The sequence below is a fragment of the Fonsecaea multimorphosa genome (assembly GCF_000836435.1).
Source record: "Fonsecaea multimorphosa CBS 102226 unplaced genomic scaffold supercont1.20, whole genome shotgun sequence".
Classification (NCBI taxonomy): Eukaryota; Fungi; Ascomycota; class Eurotiomycetes; order Chaetothyriales; family Herpotrichiellaceae; genus Fonsecaea; species Fonsecaea multimorphosa.
Window position 1 is genome coordinate 253,492 of NW_015971654.1, and position 18,668 is coordinate 272,159.

The 18,668-nt window shown below is 53.1% G+C and overlaps 6 protein-coding genes across 6 annotated transcripts; 3 read left to right on the plus strand and 3 right to left on the minus strand.

The window, feature by feature from the left end:
• Positions 1-989: 989 nt before the first annotated feature.
• Positions 990-4,448, plus strand: Z520_08701 (uncharacterized protein; the record flags this gene model as incomplete). The annotated part of the gene is made up of 2 exons (XM_016779197.1): positions 990-1,338; positions 1,396-4,448. 2 exons carry the CDS (start codon positions 990-992, stop codon positions 4,446-4,448), a joined length of 3,402 nt encoding a protein of 1,133 aa, XP_016629704.1.
• A 475-nt stretch (positions 4,449-4,923) lies between these two features.
• Z520_08702 (uncharacterized protein) lies at positions 4,924-7,514 on the plus strand (the record flags this gene model as incomplete). The annotated part of the gene is made up of 3 exons (XM_016779198.1): positions 4,924-5,338; positions 5,426-5,613; positions 5,745-7,514. The coding sequence occupies 3 exons, from the start codon at positions 4,924-4,926 to the stop codon at positions 7,512-7,514; spliced, it is 2,373 nt and encodes a 790-aa protein (XP_016629705.1).
• A 1,087-nt stretch (positions 7,515-8,601) lies between these two features.
• On the plus strand, positions 8,602-9,728 carry Z520_08703 (uncharacterized protein; the record flags this gene model as incomplete). Its single annotated transcript, XM_016779199.1, has 2 exons — positions 8,602-8,729; positions 8,873-9,728. The coding sequence occupies 2 exons, from the start codon at positions 8,602-8,604 to the stop codon at positions 9,726-9,728; spliced, it is 984 nt and encodes a 327-aa protein (XP_016629706.1).
• Positions 9,729-10,799: 1,071 nt separating this feature from the next.
• Z520_08704 (uncharacterized protein) lies at positions 10,800-13,111 on the minus strand (the record flags this gene model as incomplete). Its single annotated transcript, XM_016779200.1, has 3 exons — positions 10,800-12,454; positions 12,517-13,044; positions 13,105-13,111. The coding sequence occupies 3 exons, from the start codon at positions 13,109-13,111 to the stop codon at positions 10,800-10,802; spliced, it is 2,190 nt and encodes a 729-aa protein (XP_016629707.1).
• Positions 13,112-14,486: 1,375 nt separating this feature from the next.
• Positions 14,487-15,689, minus strand: Z520_08705 (DNA repair protein rhp51; the record flags this gene model as incomplete). The annotated part of the gene is made up of 4 exons (XM_016779201.1): positions 14,487-15,295; positions 15,343-15,410; positions 15,462-15,541; positions 15,597-15,689. 4 exons carry the CDS (start codon positions 15,687-15,689, stop codon positions 14,487-14,489), a joined length of 1,050 nt encoding a protein of 349 aa, XP_016629708.1.
• An 833-nt stretch (positions 15,690-16,522) lies between these two features.
• Z520_08706 (uncharacterized protein) lies at positions 16,523-18,175 on the minus strand (the record flags this gene model as incomplete). The annotated part of the gene is made up of 1 exon (XM_016779202.1): positions 16,523-18,175. One exon carries the CDS (start codon positions 18,173-18,175, stop codon positions 16,523-16,525), a length of 1,653 nt encoding a protein of 550 aa, XP_016629709.1.
• Between the last annotated feature and the right edge of the window lie 493 nt (positions 18,176-18,668).

An 18,668-nucleotide genomic window follows, 5' to 3' on the forward strand; every position in this document is an offset into this window, starting at 1 on the left:
TCGTGAACCCCATCATCTTCTGGACTTTCCAAGGCACTGATGGTGAAACGGCAGAAAGGGGATATTGGATGCGGCAAGAGTTCAGACCGAGGAGGTCAACGAGGAGCTGAAAGAAGAAGCTCACTCGTATTATTCTTGGAAAGTCTCGCTTTGCTCTTGGGTACCCGACAGTCTCTTTGCCGCCAACCCCCAGCTTTTCGATTCTCCACAATGGTCCATGCGCCGCCTCGACCGTGGTCTTGCTCAAAAGTGCATCCACAATCCTCCCATTGTGTGTGGAGATGCGCGAGGAAGCTGACAAGCCTGAGAACTCAATGGCTCGTATCGCAAGGAGCATAGCCACGCCATATACACTAGAATTTGTTGAGAGCTTGACATTGCCGAATATTGGTCTTTCGCAAGCTAAGTCTGGGTAGTTCCGACTGCCGAATTCGTTCTGAATATGAGCATGTGCAAGAGTCTGTCAGCCAGACGGAACAAAAGCATCTGTGGCATCTAGGCAACTTCTGGCAATGTCCCCCAGGAATGCTTTTCATGCGTCAGAATGTCTCTATTGCACTCCGCCCTCCCACCACATCATTCCAGTCTTTGACTTGCCATTTCTCGCTTCAGTTGAGGCATTTTGTGGTTGTGCTTGTATTACCCAGATCCAACTCGGAATTCTCCATACTTCCCCTGGTCGGTAGTTTAGGCTGCGTGGCACATGCGCTTCTGCTTGCTTTATCGTTCCTGGGTGGGTTGACCATTCCATTGGCCTTGTTGACCTCCCAAAGTCGCGCAGCTACCGTGCCCATCTGGACAAGTTGCCCAGAGAGGCGGTAGAGGGCCTGCACATGCTCCAAGCCATAGTGCCAGCACATATATCAAGGTAGATCAGAGCAGGCCTTTCCCTTCCAGACTTATCGACTTCATCCCCCCCTGCTCCTTTCATCTTCCCCTCGCGCCGGGCATTTTCCCGCGACGGAGCCTTGTCCCTGCATTTCGTCGATATGGCGACAGACATTGCTGGTGGCAGCATTGAAAAAGCCACTGTGGTCATGGAAGCGTCCAACCACAACGATGAAGACCTTAACCTTCCCCTTGCAGCAAAGCGCCGTATCAGATATATCGACGATGACGAAGAGAATGGTGGTCCATCTGCCGCCACCGATATTGGCCATCCGTTAAAGAGGAGGGGCTCTACCTACTCTGTGCATTCACTCTCCAGCGTCCGCAGTGGACGACGGATCGTTGATCCATCCGTCATCCTCCCAGTTCAGTACCGCACGCTCAGCTACGATATCACCCACGTCAAGGCAATCGAAAGTGCAAAGAACGCCAGCGAGAAAGCCGCAATTGGTGAGTCACGGCTGGCGCTCCCTGAATATATGGAAATATGCTGACCGCCCCTTTCAGATGTTGGAGGTCTTGAGTGGCATCTACTCACCCCTCAAGAAATCTGCGTCCGGTTGAATACTTCAACAGATACCGGGCTCTCACTTTCCGCCGTGAAAGAGAAGATTGCAGAGCATGGCCGCAATGTGCCCTCCCCTCCACCCTCGAGGTTGGCCCAGAAGCTTTTCGGTTACTTCTTCGGAGGGTTTGGCTCTATTTTGCTGGGTGGCAGCGTCCTCGTCTTTGTCTCTTGGAAGCCTTTGGGCGAACCGCCTGCTGTGGCCAATCTTGCACTAGGAATCGTGCTGGCGGCCGTTTTCTTCATCCAGGCTGCTTTCAATGCCTGGCAGGACTTTTCGTCGTCCAGGGTCATGAAAAGTATCACTGGCATGCTGCCTGAAGCGTGCTGTGTTCTGCGCGATGGAAGCAAGCACACAATTCAAGCACCAGACGTTGTACCCGGTGACATCCTCTACTTCAAAGCGGGCGATAAGCTGCCAGCCGACATTCGTTTCATCGATGTCTCGACGGATGCCAAGTTCGACAGGAGCATCTTGACCGGAGAATCGCTTCCGTTGGCTGCTGTCAATGAGTCTCACGAGCCCAACTATCTCGAGACAAGATGTATCGGCATGCAAGGCACTCACTGTACCTCCGGCAGTGGTGTCGGCATTGTGGTGTCTACTGGCGACAACACGGTCTTTGGCCACATTGCTAAACTGACCAGCCAGCCTTCAACTGGCCACTCAAATCTACAGAAAGAAGTGCTGCGCTTCGTCTTCATCATTGTTGGCCTGATGGTCTTTATGAACATCATCGTCATTGCGGTCTGGGCAGGGTACATACGACAAGCACACCACAACTATATCAATGTGCCAACTCTCATTGTTGACATCGTCAGTGTCGCCATTGCGTTCGTCCCTGAGGGCTTACCCATTGCTCTAACAGCGTCGCTCACGATCACGGCCAAAATCATGAAGAAGAACAACATTCTCTGCAAGTCGCTGAAGACAGTTGAGACTCTGGGCTCTGTCTCCGTCCTCTTATCCGATAAAACCGGAACGTTAACAAAAAACCAAATGGTGGTGACCGATTGTCTCGTTGGATTTAGCACCATGACCGCGGAAGAAGCATCTCAGGAGATGATAACGGAGGATAACCACAGCACGTCGAAGAAAGCCGCACTTCAACAACTGCGCGTGCTGTCAGCGGTATGCAATGCTGGAGAGTTTGATCCAACCACGATTCATCTCCCCCTGGCCCAAAGAAAAATCATCGCGGATGCAACCGATCAAGCTATTCTGCGACTCTCGGAAAGTCTTGGTCCTGTCACGCAGTCCCGCGACATGTGGTGCAAGAGATTCGACCTGGCCTTCAACTCCAAGAATAAATTTGCATTGAGGGTCGTTTCTCCCGAGAACGCGGAGGCGGTCGCAGCGACAATGAGTGTCTCTGAGGTGAAGTCTTTTCGCGCTGAGAACGATCTGCTGTTGATGATCAAAGGTGCCCCTGACATTCTTCTTCCCAGATGCTCGAGATATGTCGGAGAAGATGGTGGCGTCTACCCTGTGGATGACGACGTCCGATCATCCATGGAAGCGATCAAAGATGCTTGGTCCAGTCAGGGCAAACGGGTCCTCCTCCTAGCCCGCAAATCTCTTCCCGCAAGTATGTTGCAATCGGCTCCCAATGACAATACATTCGAGGCTGAGGCCCTACGACACGCCGGAGATGGACTCACTCTGATATCCATGGTTGGGATTGTTGACCCGCCCAGGGATGAAGTGCCGAGTGTTATCCAGACCCTTCGTCGTGCAGGCATTCGCACAATGATGGTCACTGGCGACTTCAAGCTGACGGCCCAAGCCATCGCTCGGTCATGCGGTATCATCACCGTGCCCGACAGTGAAATCCATTCGGTTGAAAACCTCCCTCGCCTTCCCCCCACAGACGTCGTGGAGGAGAAGCGCCAGAAAAAGTCGAATCGGCTGCCCTCGGAAAACAAGGCGATTGTGTTGTCGGGTCCCGACCTGTTGACACTCCTACCACACCAATGGACCACACTTACGACTCAGTACAGCGAGATTGTCTTTTCACGCACGACACCGGATCAAAAGTTGCGCATCGTCAGGGAATTCCAGTCCCAAGCTTATGTTGTGGCCATGACTGGCGACGGTGTCAACGACGCACCCAGTCTCAAACAAGCAGATATCGGTATTTCGCCGGCTTCTGGGTCTGATATTGCGATCGAAGCATCCGATATGGTCCTCCTGGGCTCGTTCTCTGCCATTCCGGAGGCCGTCATGTATGGGCGCGTGGTTTTCGACAACCTCAAGAAGACCATAGCATATCTTCTGCCTGCTGGTTCATTTTCGGAGTTCTGGCCTGTGATGACGAGCGTCATCTTCGGTCTCCCTCAAGTCCTTTCCAGCTTTCTCATGATAGTCATCTGCTGTTTTACCGACTGTGTCGCCGCTACCATGCTAGCGTACGAGAAGCCGGAAGCCAATGTCATGCTGCGGCCTCCGCGGGACATCCACAAAGATCGTCTCGTAGATTGGCGGCTATTGCTTCAAGCATACGGCTTGGTCGGTATACTGGAGTCGGTCTGCTCGTTCGCAATGAGCTTTTGGTACCTACAACGCCATGGCCTTTCCTTTGGTACGCTGTGGTTCTCCTTCGGCAATATTCCCACTCCAGCAGGCCAGACCGAGGACGACGTGGCGTATCATTTGACCGTGGCGAGCTCCATCTACTTTGTCACACTCGTGGTGATGCAGTGGTTCAATGTCATGGCCCTGCGAACCCGCCACCTTTCCATCTTCTCGCATCCACCCATTTTCAATCCCAAGACTCAGAACTTGCTGCTTCTCCCAGCCATTCTCTTTTCGCTCGCCATCGCACTGGTATTCACTCTTGTGCCTGGCATAGACTATCTTGGCTGCGAGAAAGTCCCGGTCGAACACTGGTTTATTCCCATGACGTTCGGCATTGGACTCTTGAGTTTGGATGAGTTGAGGAAAATGGTCGTGAGAAAATATCCAAAAGGTATCCTAGCGAATATAGCATGGTGAGTATCTGCTTTTGAGGAGGGCCTGCGGAGACCCTTATGGTGTCACGTATAGAGACATATTCAGATACCGGTCAGTAGTCGTTGTACAGTCCGTTTCCATTGCAAGGGACATTTGAGGAAATAGAACCAAACTTTTGCTTCCGTGAGTCCCAACGAAGTGTCGCCCCTCCCATATAGAACGATGTAGCCTAACAGTCGAGGAACCGACGAGTCGGCATCTGAACTCCTGTCCAATGCAGGTGGATTCTGCTGACAATGTGAACAGACAATACTCGGTACTCTGTGAGAAAACAGAGGCTGCACGATAGGGATTGAATGCTGCGCCGGACCGCTTCAGTGTCCCACATTTCATCTCTTGCTTCTTTTTGAGCCTTTTGCCTCCCGCACTTGCTAAACGCCGGGAAAGTTATCCTAAGTTGTGGCAGCTGTCTTCGAGGACACTTATCCGGAGCTCAACTGCTGCTTTGTCCCTATAAATGTCCAAAATCTGCGACACATGTGGAGATTCCATTCGTCAGGAACAGACGTTCTACCACTGCCCAGCCTGCCGCAATGGCGACTTCGACCTCTGTGAGAGATGCCATTCGGAGGATAAGCGATGCGATGATGAAGAACACGGCCTTCTCCACTACAGGGTACGCGGCGACGCCGTTGTTGACGCCGATACTGGCAATTTGATCCGTTACATCGCCTGGGGTAACTGCCCTGGTTGCACCTGGGAGAAGAACGGGAAGCCCTCGGACGATGACAGTCCTTTCCATTACGAGCCATTCCCGGCGGACTCATATATCAGAGTCATCGATCTTTTCCCAGGTCCGGATGATCAGCCTCTGCGGTACTCTCTACACTACACTCGCCTAGACTCACTCTCAAGGGCTCAGTATACTGCCAGTGGGTCCCGACCTGCCTCCTTAAGTTTACCGCCCATTCAACCCTAGTACAAGCTTCTTTGGGGCTGATATGAGATCTTTAATCAAGTCAGCTACGTCTGTGGCGATGTGACTATCAAGGTACCGTCCTATTGCAATGGCAAGAGACTCGATATCTACGCAACACTCGACAAGGCTCTGCGCAAATGGAGGCGCATCGAAAAGCAGAATCAGCTTCGGATATGGGCGGATGCTATTTCTATCCAACAAGATGACAATAAAGAGAAGTCTGCCCAGGTAGGTACAAATAACCTGCACGAGCTGATCCAGGGTGAGATCGCGCGTTACTCTGCGCCGGATGTGCGAGGCCGGGAGTTGACGAGGTAACTGGCGGTCATCAGTATTCCCCCTATCTGACAGTGAAACAGGTTGCTAAAATGCACGAAATCTACCGGCACGCCAATCAGGTGTTTGTAGATTTGGGTGATCCACCAGATGGATTTGAAGCCGCCATGGAGTTGATCCTGGGTGCATCCAAGAGCTTCCGAGAGGCGAACAAGGCACAAACGCGGCCCGACAATGTTGAGTCCGGTCCGATTCATTCACAACGGCTCCCAAGGACTGAAGTCACTGTGGAACAGGCTCTCGCATTGACTCGGTTCTCCGAACTGGCGTGGTTCAGGCGCCTGTGGGTGATTCAAGAAGTCTGCCTGTGGGATGTATATGGAGCTTTCCCTCCGGTATTTCTCTGCGGTGGCCACCGAATCGAATGGATTGATCTAATCAATTCATCAACGCGGTTCGGATTGGCTCCGCTGCAAATCATCGATGATCCTGAAGTCATGACCCCAGAACTCAGGGGCGCCTATATCGAGGGCACTGGTTGGAGCCCTGTTGCAGTTGCGATCTTCCTGGAGTACTACAAAATCCAATCAAAACAAGGCCCTGCTCAAAATTTACATTGGTTTCTTCAACGATCGTGGAAACAGGAGTCAACAAATCCTGCTGACAAAGTCTATGGACTCCTCGGTCTCGTCAAAGATCAGTACACTATCATTCACGCGAGCGTCGCCACTCCCGACACGCAACAGCATGGACATTTGCAGAAGCTTGATGGTAAAAGAGAAATTCGAGTCGACTACGACCTGCAGTTGCCCGAGATCTACGAGGCGGTAGCGCGACTTACCTTAGCAGAAGAAAACTCCCTCGACATGCTCGCTGACGCAGGTTGCGGCAAGTCAAGGAGACAACCTCACTTACCCTCGTGGGTACCTGACTGGAGCAGCTACCCCAAAGAGCCAGCATTGATATTATCGTTCGGACTGGCATCGACGGCGAACTATCGCGCTTCGCTGGATACGACACCTGTACTCGCCAAAGAATTTGCTTCTGGACTGCTCGAGGTTGAGGCATATTTCGCGGACAGAGTGCTCATGGAAGCTGCCCGATGCGGTGGAGAGACCGACGTGATTGCAGTATCTGGGAAGGCCGCTTTGCAGGAACATCGCATCATCGGCGTAAAGCAATATCTCTTGAGTCTGTGGTGGTGTTTTGGGGTCAAGTTCAACTCCTACCCAACGGGACACCGTCCATTTGATGTCTTTTGGCGCACGCTGATCGCAAACAGAGTCATACTAGGCAATCAGTTAGGTGTACCACCAGCGGAATTTGCCGAAAGCTTCCTCATGGCGTATCCTGAGATTCTCGAGGTTGAAATCAGGGACGAAAAGCCTGCGTGCATCTGTCCTGCATGGGCCATTGCCGATAATCAAAAGCAAGTCAGTTCGGGCAAATCAGGGGATTGCGACAACGCTGGTCTCGGAGGCGAAACGCCTCTTCCCCTACGGGATCGATATCCCCGTCCAGGCGAATTCTTTGGGAACGAGCAACCCGCTTACGGGGAGCACTACAATGCGGCTCTTCGGCGATCAACAATTGGCCGACGATTTTTCAGGACAAGGAAAGGGTACATGGGTATAGGGCCAAAGAATCTCACCAGAGGCGACCATATTGTCATTTTGAAAGGAGGTTCGTTACCGTTTGTGCTGAGGCAAGCGGATGCTGGTGACGTTGATGGCAAACCGGTCTTCACCCTACTTGGGGAAGCGTACGTGCACGGTCTCTCTGAAGGAGAGATATTACACGGTTCCAAGGATCCTGACAATGACCCCAACTGGACGAGGATCATACTGAGTTGAGCTGTTTCGCGCTGGCCCTCCACGATGCCATCTCATCCTCAGCCTTGTCAGTCTCTCTGCGGGTCACGTGGATATCAATCCGCTTCCCCTTTATTTGCCGGATCGGGTCTAGCGCTGCCTCACAGGGACACAATCTGAGACGCGAAACTCAACCTCCTCCAGTCTCAGACCAACATCTGCCGCAACTAGAGTCTCAAAACAGGCCCCGCATCTCGACGTTGCCAGGCCGGCGCCTCACCTTTGGCTCTCTGCCCAACAGACCTTCGATCCTTTGGAGCCTCATCTGCGGCACCAGTTGTCTGGGCTCCCCGCGCCCGATCGACGCCAAATCTTTGCGCTTGACCCAATTCATTGCCGCCATCTGCCGCCATGTGCTACAGGAGTTGCTGCACGGCCCAGGAAATGTCACGATCGGCATCTCCTGAGAGGCGGAGATCATGCTATGCTATGGTCAAGCCCGCATGCAATTTTCCATATCGTCACGTCATGAGAGTTTGAACATGCCTGATCTGGCACCCCTTCGACAACGATCCTGATCTGATCTACCCGCCGAGCATGGGTATCTGTGGCTCTTTTTGCAAGGGAGCAAGGTCGCGGATGCCCTGTCGTCCGGGCATTCGTATCGAGTTTTGACTCCATCCTTTCCCTTGTTTTTTTTGGGTTTGCCTTGTCTTCGCCAATCTCTCGTTTACTCTTCTTTCATCTCCAGCTCCCCCCCAGGCGGGTAAGCTTCTGTCTTTCCTTTTATACTCTCGTTAACATATACAAAGGTGGACTGACCCAGATCCGTTCCTTCTTTCCTGCCTGTGGGTTTACAACTCTCGCTCCCCTTTCGAAGGCGCTGGCGCTGAGCGCTGGACGCTACCAGATACCCTTTCTTCCATTCTTTCTATCTGCGTGATCCCGCTTTATTCAGTCATTCAGTCATTCATTCAGGGGATTTTCGGTATCTCCGTGTTGGTGGTGCAGGACGCTGCTTGTTCGACTCTCGACAGCAGGCTTCTCCGATCGTCCCCAAAGTCTTCGAGTCGGCCAGACCTATATCGGCGCTTTGATAGCAACAACAAAGGCGGGGAGCGCTGCAAAGATGCAGACGCGAGCAGTTCAAGTCATCTTGCTCATATGCTCGTTGATCTTGGCCATCATTATTCTCATTGCCTCGTCCAAGTATGCGGCATGGTCACATGAAATGGTGCCGGGGCCAGGCAAATGGCTGTAAGTTTGCTCTGCAGGTGGTACATCCACCGTATTCACATCTGCCCAGCGACGTCTTTTCAAAAATTGTCCTCGCTTCTCCACCAGAGCGGCCGGGAAAGATACTGGGATAGTTTAATGACTGACCCGATATCCTCATCTAGACCCCTCGTATTCTACGTCGGAACCATCCCCTTCTTCTCCCTCCTCTACACGGTCTCTCACCTCGCGGCGCTGCAATTCAACGGCCTCCCCTCGCCACCGTACCTCTACGGGCGCGCTTCTTCCAGCGGTGCTGCGCCGCAGCAGCAGGCATATGACGCGGGATACACAGTGAGATCGACATTCTTGACCCTGTGCGTCTCCGTCGCACACACGCTGATGTGGTTCTCCCAATCCATTCTGTGCACGAGCTGCGAACTGGCGCCCATCCTCGCCGGCCACCAGGGCCAAGTGCCCCAGTGGTGTCCGCAGTCACGGTTCCACGACACGGGCAATCCAAACCTGGCCAACATGCTGGGCACGCTCGCGCCGGTCAAGGATTTCTTGCAGTGGACCATGTTCGCGCTGGCGGCGGCGCTGATTGAGTGCGCGCGCCGCGAGTGGATGCGGGCCGAGCACGTGCGCGCCCAGCAGACGAGGCTGATGGGCGCCGGGGTGGACTTTGGCGGCTACGGCGACGGCGGCGGCGGCGGCGACTTTGTCAAAAAGACGACACCCATGGCCGCCGCCGCCGCCGCCGGCGGTGTCGTCGAACTCGGCAACATCAACATCTCCGGGCCGAGACTCGTTTTTCGCGCCGAGGAAGCCGCGAGGCGGGAACAGGACGAGGCGAAGAAAAGAAGGCAGCAGGGCGCCAATGGTGGTGGTAGGGGCGACAACAACAACGGCGCACCACTCCCTCCGGCGCCAGTGCTCCCACCAACCGGGAAGAAAAAGGACAATTACTACGGCAACGGGATGGGGTTGAAGAGGAGTGGGACCACGACGCTGAATCACATGTATGAGTCGAGGGTATGACCCCACTCCCTGCGCGGCGAAGCGATGCGATGCGCAGCGAAGCGAAGCCAGAGCACTGAGAATATTCAACCGCGCCCCCACTCCGGGCCGATACACACTCTAGCACTCTGGGAATGGAATGGAATGGATTGTGGGCAAGGGATAAGGGGAAGTGGAACTTTGGTAGAGAGGCAGAGGCAGAGGCAGAGGAGAGAAGAGAGGGACGTTGTCTAGGTACGTGTGTAGAGAAAGGACTGTGCCTTGGACATGTATGGCGAGGAAAAAGAGAGAGAGAGAGAGAGAGAGAGTGTGTGTGTGTGTGTACGAGTACAAAGGACATGAAGCAGGGTAAATGGGTCTTGAGAGAACTCGGTACGGTACGGAGTACGGTATCTAGCGTCCAGTGTTGGCGACAGGGCACATGGATTGTCTAGCTGTCTAGCTGTCTGTCTGTCTGTCTGTCTGTGCTGGTACATGATACATGATATTATCTCACTTCTTTCTCCCCTCTCTTGTGCACTTTCTTTAGCACTCTCCTCCTTCTTAGTCCTCTCCTGGCGAGAATATGGCAAAAACAAGAGACGCGAGGACACAAAAAGAGTCGGGACAGACAGACTAAACAAATCCCAACTTCGCGCGCTGTGGTCCTGGTTTTCCCCCGAAACCCGAGCTCTGGGTCGTTGATCTATCTCCCTTTCAATCCAGGCAATCCGCAGAGACACAGTCGAATGGAGGTGGACGCGAGCTGTTGGATACTCTTGCAATTGCCATTTGCTGTCGAATCAGCGGCGTCGGATCTTCCCCTTCATAGCACATCCACTGCGAGCTGGTCTCTCTGGCTCTGGGCTTCGTGCTGCCGCTCTTTTTCCACTCTCCGCCCCTTCGAGGGCGTGTGGATAAACTAGTATTATAATACAAAGATCGTGTTTCGTCTCCAAACAAGCCCTTCTGACAGACAGATAAGTGGTCGAAATGTGCTAAAGAAAACACCCACTACCAGTGTGGTCGACGTTCATGCTTGTGTCTCTGATGGTTGGGGGTTGGTTCTGATCGTGAGCTTAGGAACTGTGGTCCAAAACATTAGCAGGCTCGTCAACGATCATGAACAAGGGTGGGTAGTGTCTTACTGCTCATCCCATATCCCTCAGTCTTCCCTTCTGGATCTCGATTGTTAATCTCGACCTTGATCGCGACATTCAAGCCGCCCCTCAGCGGTGGGCCTACGGCCTCTGAACTGATCCCGTCTGCGGCTAGATGTGTTGTTCCCGCCCCCTCTTCACCAAGGTGTAGATATCCATGTCCGTCATGTGCACCCTTGCCCGTATGAGGACGAGACTTGCCCGTCTTACCCGTCGAATTCACTGATGCAGGTGTAGATTGCGGGTTGGCAGAGCCGTTGGGGACGCCATTGACTGGCGATGAGTCCTCGTCGTCGTCGGAGACCTCAGTGATGCACGCATAATTTCTGCTTGGCATCGTACAATGATTCCACTCCGCACCTTTCATCACGCCCCCTGGTTGTTTGTTGAACATCTTGAGGAGTGTCTCGTCGGTATTCCCATCCCTCAGATGGTGGATTTTATTTCTCCGCGCGAGCAAGTTTGCCACGGCTCGGGGAGGCGGCTTGTTGGTAATGGCGCTGGAGATGATGTTGGCCATGTATCGTGGATCGTTCATTGCGTCCAAGTTATCTGCAGGAGTCGAGTAGAAGCGACCCAATGCTGCAAGGTGCACGTCTCCTCCTAGGATAGTGATTCGCACAGAGAAATCTGTCGAGAGTTTCTGCAGTCGAAGGACTAGTTCGCGTCGTTCGGTCTTGTGGTGGCGTGCTGTATAATGGTCGTCCAGATCGTCTAGAAGATCAACAGCGCCGTCGAAGTGGTTGAAAAACCCGCCGGCGAAGCCGAACCTCTTATTAAGCAAGCGAATGGGGGCTATTAAGGGCGAGGTGAGGATGTTTTCCAGCCATGCCAGTCGGGGATATGCGATGGGCACGCCCAGGAGGAGAATCAAGTGCTTGATTTCTCCATGTGCCGCCTTGAACTCACTCTCAAGTCTTTCAAAGATTAAGTCGTATGTGTCTGAATAGTTGACTTGTTTTCTCGTCCTTTCCGTCCTCGCGTCAATACCGCAGAAAGCCATACGGCGACCGAGGCGCATATACAGGTTTCTCGACCGTTCCTCAACGTAAGGCCCGGGGCGTTTGCCAACAATCCAACTGGGGTCGTCTGCCGTCCTCTTATACACATACGTGTTTTTCAGTTGACGCGGATCTTCCCCTGCCGTGCCATTGGCATCAGCACCCATGGTCTTTGGCGCATCCGTTGTGAATGTGGAAACTGGTGGAGCAGTGTGATGCTGGAATAAGCAATAGTACTTGAAACTGACGCCACCAAGACCACGGAACACAGCACATCTCATGAAATGGTCGGTATAGGAACCGAACCCGTCAATGATGTCGTGGTCGTCCCAGATGTTAATCTGGGGGATCTGGGAATTGGCCGAGGCGAAAGGTTCTGTGGAGTACCATCGGATGTAGTTCTCAAAGTAATACTTGTCACATCGGTCCCTCAAGTCCTCGTTGAAAAGGTAGTCTCGTCTCTTTTGGGGATTCGCGATGTCCGTCCATTCCTTCAACGGGCCCTTGACCCGAACCGAATCGTTATAAATCTGGTCGCCTCCGCCAATCATGACATGGAACGGGCGCTGTTTGTGAGTGCGCAGGACATCATGCCATAACGCAGGTCCTAGAGGATTACATGTCAACGTCCTCGTCCATTTTCTTTAGACCCTGACCAAGAACACCTACCTGACCAGAAATCCTCGTCCGTTCCGACCGAGAACCCGTTGCAAGAGTGAAACATGATACGCATTGATTGCGTGGTAGAAGGCACTACAAACTCCCTGGACGGCTCCTTTGTGACATTGGTGAGGAATTGCATGTTTGAAATCGAGTACTGCCATCTGGCTTCCGCCTCAACCAGAGGTACTTTGAGAGTGAACCGCCAAAATGTCTTATCCGGATCAGAGTAGAGCTTCAACCCTCGCACCAAATGTGACGGCAAAGACTTGGACTTTGCGCCGGATTCCAATGCCCCGAGGGTCTTTAGTTCCAAATTTGGAGTGTTGATATTGGGTTTCGTGACGAGGAGGACGGAGCCGTGCCAGAAGACATCTGAGGAGCCTTCATAACTCATTCGCTGGTAGTTCAGTAGAGGGCCACATAGGACATCGAATTCGGAGCTGGAGTTTGTGATCTCTGGGCCTGTCCCATAACCTTCCTGCGACTCTGCGACGCGCAGGTACTCGCCGTCGCCCGTGTTTCCGTCTACCTGGCCTAGCAGTGACTGTCAGCCAACTACAGAAGTTGTCTGATTTCGAGTTGTGTAAGTCTCACCTTCCATTGTATATTATGGTCCGCTATCCCGTCCTAACAACTTGTCGCGGTGGACAATTGAGTCGGCAGCTCAAAGCGCGTTTTTCGACAAGCGGGCCGCGCTCGATCAACCGTAAGACGCCCGAGTAAAAGTGGTCAACGTGAAGAGGACACCCAAGGAGCAAGGCGTGGTAGTAACACAAGTGAGAAGAATGCGGCCCGGAAAGAGGAAAGGGAAATCAGGAAAGAATTAATTGTTGACAGCGACCACAGCTCAAGGAAACACGGATCGAGAGGGTAGGTTCACAAGGACACAGCCAGCTGATGGCAGGTCATGGGCCAAGATGTGCTAGCGATGCAATCTGATGCCGTTGTGTCGGCTGCTCGTGGCTTCGCAGCGCAGTCGATCGGATCTGTGTTGTGAGAGGCTGGTAAGACGCATTGTTGCTGTATTCGGTGATCTGGACTCCATTTGGCTGCCCATGTATGATGACGCCAGGGGTCACGCCTAAGCAGTAGCGGGAAGGGGGTCCCCTCGGCGTGGGCCATTGACCCGGGCGGATTGGAGATTGGGATCCCTCGGCCTTAATTACTAGGCCTCACTAACCAGCCACAGGCGACCACCCAATGGCACCCATAGCAGAGCCAGCCACCCACCAGCGGGTCTCGATCGGGAGCCACTCCAGAGCCCAGCTCAGGCTCCAGCTGGCTCCAGGCTTCCCCCTTTCTTGACTCGTTCTCGTCGTACATTTGTCTTCCCATGGTACCGAGTACGGACTGTGCAAGTGTCTAATTAGGTACTCGGTACAACTCGGTCTGTACGGGTACTCTACTCGTGAACTTCGAATGCACGTCATCTACACAATCTCTTCTAGAACATCCCGGGTCTGCATCTCATGCCAATACTCCGTATTCCCTACGGCGCCACCAGCACAAGTCTTCAACTTCAAGTTCTCCGTCGATCTCTGCCGTCTTGGCTGGCTACAGACGGGCTCCGATAGGTAACACTGCCTCCAAAAACCTGAAATTCCATGGCTCATTAGCTGGCATCCATCGCACAAGGCTTGTCTCTCATTTGCTCTAGCCACCGTGATGAGCATCAGCCACAATGCTTAACTTTCATCCTTGGTGTCCTCAATGCACGTCTGTTCCTTCATTATGTGACAATAGCTTGGCTTTTCAGCTGGCTGTGGCATTGCTGGGGGAATCGGGGCTTGTGCCCAGTTCGTTAACAACCATGACTCCTGAACCCCTTTGAATGCTTGCTCTAACGCTAAGAATGCAAACGACCCCCTATGCGCCGCTGCTAACATCTGTACCGAGTACGAGGTACGAGGTAGATCTAACCACCTGCTCATATGCATGAATCTTCAATCGTGAATATAAAAGTTGCCCTTCCTCGCTTACTCCTTGTCGTCCTTGGGTTGAGGATCGCCAATCCCACTGTCATAAATGGCAAACAGGGTGTCGCTTTCGGGCAAACATGGACTGTCGTAGATCTTGCAGATCCGAGTCTCGCCTCGACCCTTTTTCAAGCTCAGTCTGGTAGTGCTTGCATGGGCGATAATGTTGCCGCCAATGGGTTTCTTCGGGTCTGGGTTGAACATGGCGCTGGGGCCGCCGTCCACTTGTGCAACCACTTGGTTGGTGATGACCACGGCGATGCCAAACTCGTCCGCGAGTCTTTGTAGCGTGCGCAGGAATTTGGCCATGTGTGATTGTCGTGAGGAGAGTTCTCCTCTGCCGTTGTAATCTGTGCGGTACAACGAAGTCGCCGAATCAACAATCAGCAAGGAAAACCGGGTTTCACACATCATCTGCGACGCTTGCTGAAGGAGCTGCAGCTGGTGCTCAGAATTGTACGCCCGAGCATAGGCAACGTTGTCAAGGACTTCCTCGCCTTCGAGACCATATCGCTGTGCCACTGACAGCAAACGAATAGGTCGAAAGGTGCCTTCGGTGTCGATATACAGACATTTTCCTTCCCCGCCTCCCATATCAAAGGGCAACTGGCAGGTAACCGCCATTGTGTGACAAATCTGACTCTTCCCAGTGCGGAATTCGCCGAAGATCTCCGTGATGGAGCCCGTTTCAATACCGCCACCTAGTAGTCGGTCGAGGTTCTTGGAGCCAGTAGTTATCGAGATCAGATCGCTTCTTCGGGCATGCATCTCAGTGGCGGTCGTGAAGCCCATGGGGACCAGTTTCATCGCTGCCACTGATCAGCCTAGGTCGCCAAAGCTATGTTTGTTTGCAAACCTTCATTCAATAATTTGGAAGCCTTAGCCTCTGATATGCCTTTGATCTGTTCCAATTGTCTGCGCGGTCTGTGTAGAATCATGAGCTTGGTTGCAGTCGATACGGGAGTTGGCGCCTACGTGTATGCAATGGACTCGACTGTATGGTAGCCGCCCTCGGTGACCAATTTGATGTCTCTTTCAGTCAGGCCTGCAACGCCCTAGAAAAGATTCAGTTCCCTGAGATGAAGATCCAAATCTAATGCGGAAGCTCACCACCAACTGAGAAATTGGGATGGGTGCTCCGGGACCCCCAGGCATGTCTTCGTAGTCATCTTGAGGGGCGTCATTACTCTCAATCTGTGTCATGGCGGTCGTCGGAGCTGCAGTGAAAAGGCGAGGTCAACGAGTACGATGTGAAGAAGATGGAGAAGCTGGGCGCACTCTACTGAGAGAAGCCAGGGTGAGCGGAAAGTATGGCACGACAAGAAGTTTGAAGTGCGAAGTGGCCAAATAGCGACCGCGTGTTGTCGTGGGGAAAAGTTTCCTCGACGCGTCTGAAGACTTGACGTGCCACGGTCACCCACGGGTGCCACGGGTGCTGCTAGAAGCCCACGGAATAACCCTTGACCGACACGCGAGATCACGTGGCGTAAATCACCGCCGAGGCCCCAGCTTTGTCTTACTAGGTACCTGAGGTAATAAATAGTATCGGAACTTGTTCCCCTTTTCACACATGTGCCTCTGAGTAACAACATACTTGTTCATCTCTACAAGTCAATGCTCGATGAAAGATTGAAAACTTCGGTGATTCATATGGAAAAAAAGGGGAATACGTTAGTCCTCCAGCCGAAAACAGTCCTTGTCAACTTAACTGCCCTTTTTCCCATCCGCTAGTTCCCTCACCTCCCGGTCGATGTTCGATTTGTCCCACGCTTTAGAGTAGTTGTACATTTCTCGCCTTCCATTCTTCGCCTTCCATTATGTGATTTTTCAGCCTGTCCAGCCTTTCCAGCCCTTCCACCCCGTCAGGTAAGTCGTGGTGTCCTTCCACATCTCCCCTGTCAAAGAAATTGTCGTCGCTCACAATGCTTTTCGAGTCCCCCAAGTCCCAGGCCGCAAACATACATTCTTCGTGACTTCACGGTTCCCTTTTTGTGCCTTGCGCCATAAAGGAAATTCGGTGCTGGCATTGAGCCATATCATTCTATGCATCTGCTCACATATCCCATGAACTCTGGGTCTTCCAGCAGTCGGGCCATGTCTGCTTCTGCCATCTGTATGACGGCCTCGAGATAGTCCTTTCGGTCGTCGTACGGCAAGATGATGCATGAGCCAGGATCCTTACTCCAGGGCTTCCGCACCCAGTCTGGCCGACCGAGGTCCATCTCAAAAGTCGATTCGTACGTCTTCAGCTTCAACCAGCTCGTGATGTACATATCTGCACCATCTGTTCGGTCCATATTGCTCGCTTGCAAATCTCGGACGTCAATCTTGGGATTGGGATATGTTGCCAGGGCAATCGCCTGTCGGATATAAGGCTCATCAACTGCGTTGATGGCCTTACGGACCGCCAATGCCGTCTCGGTCATAGAAGCTACACTGTTGTCCGCCAAGTGGCAAACGGGCATTTCGACCGAAGCGAAATCGACGGCGGCTCCAAAGTAAGACTCTGACAGTGGCTTCTTCAGCCTACGGCGGATGTCGACGGGGATTAGAAGCTTCGACGTAGTCACCTCCGGCACAGAAGGGACCCTGGCCTTCGTCATTCCATGCCAGATCAATGTTAGCAAAGCGTCATGCCGTGTCATGAAGGCGTCATCGGCATGAGCCAGGAGATCTCGCTTCAGATCTTCCAGCTTGCACTCGGGAAACGCAAATACGCAGCCACGACCCCGAGGTTTGATGGCCTCCTCTGCTGCAGGTATCGGCTGGGCCGTCCTCCACTTCAGCTCTCGATTGGTGATCTGATTGGCGAGAGGGTAGGACAGCTCCCTTCTGACGATGCTCTTGCGAGTAGCGAACGCGTCGAGTCTCATCGAGAGACTTGGAATGTCGTGACCGCGAGTATCCAAGTGACGGTCGAAAGCGAAGTCATCGTTCAGCACGCTGCCTGAAGCGAGCAAGCCAAACCCTGTGCCATCAGAGATGCAATGGTGGAGGTACACGGACACGATGATGCCCCCTTCCACAATATTTGCCTGGACTCTGAAAACCGGGGCCCGGTGCTCATCAGCAGACTCTCCCAACGCAGAGACCAGCTCAGGCTTGATGACGCTGGGCGGTAGACCTCGTTCGCAGATCTCGTCATAGGTGTATGGGAACTCTTCGCGAGTGAATTGACGCACGCTGACGTGAGGATATTCGAGGAAGTCCGTGTCGGAAAATCGTATCTCAACTGCACCCAGACGATTTCCTGGATTGTCCACTGCTACCACATAGCCACTCAGATATGGCTTCGCGTCCACAGTCTTCCGAATGAAGTGATTCAACTTCTCCACCACCGCTGGAAGTGCGTCTGGGCTTGGCAAGCGATATGCAAAACAGATGCGAATGTACGACCGAGGCATGCAGTGCTCGATACTGGACAACTGAATAACGTGATCTGAGCCTGGGTGTTCATAGGGACTGAGGGCGGCATCGACTTCAGGACTGCGAGACCGGACGATGCCGTTCGGGGTGATGACGGATCCATTCGTATGAAGGTCGTCGGATGGATCAAGATCTGTATTGTTCTCGGACAGGTTGGGCGTTGCGGCTGATGAGGGAAGCGCGCTGTCTGGACTGGAGCCGTTCGTGAAGTCTGACATTGTGCCGTTTTTACAGGGATCGGGTTCTTGATTGGAATCAGTCATGATGGAGCTATTTCTTGAGAATGATGTTTACCAGGGCAAGCGCGAGGTGAGAAAACAGGACCGAGGTTGGCGGACAAGGAGCTCTTGTTGCTTATTGGGTCTTGCCAGGCTGATCTGATGGCATTACGCTGGAGAACGAGCATGGCTGTCGGATCTTTATGTAGGTCCCTCGAGGCGTCACTGCCAAGAGGTGAATACCGTGACGAGCGGCAAGAACCAGGCGAGGCGTTGGAGGCAGGGGCAGGGACCATCCGACAGTGAATCGATATATACCTGAAAGTGAGTGTGAACTGAGATGTCTCGGTGCTAACAAACAGGTGAGAAAGCAGCTCCAACCACCACCAGCTGCCCGACAGGTCAAGTTCAGATGACGTTCAGGTGTAGTCGGAGAGACAGCACTCCCCTCTGGAAGCCACCCTGTTAATATAGACAGGTCGCACGCCTGTTCAGTCGGTCAAGGTGACAGACAGGCCAATCATATGCCGGCAGGCTG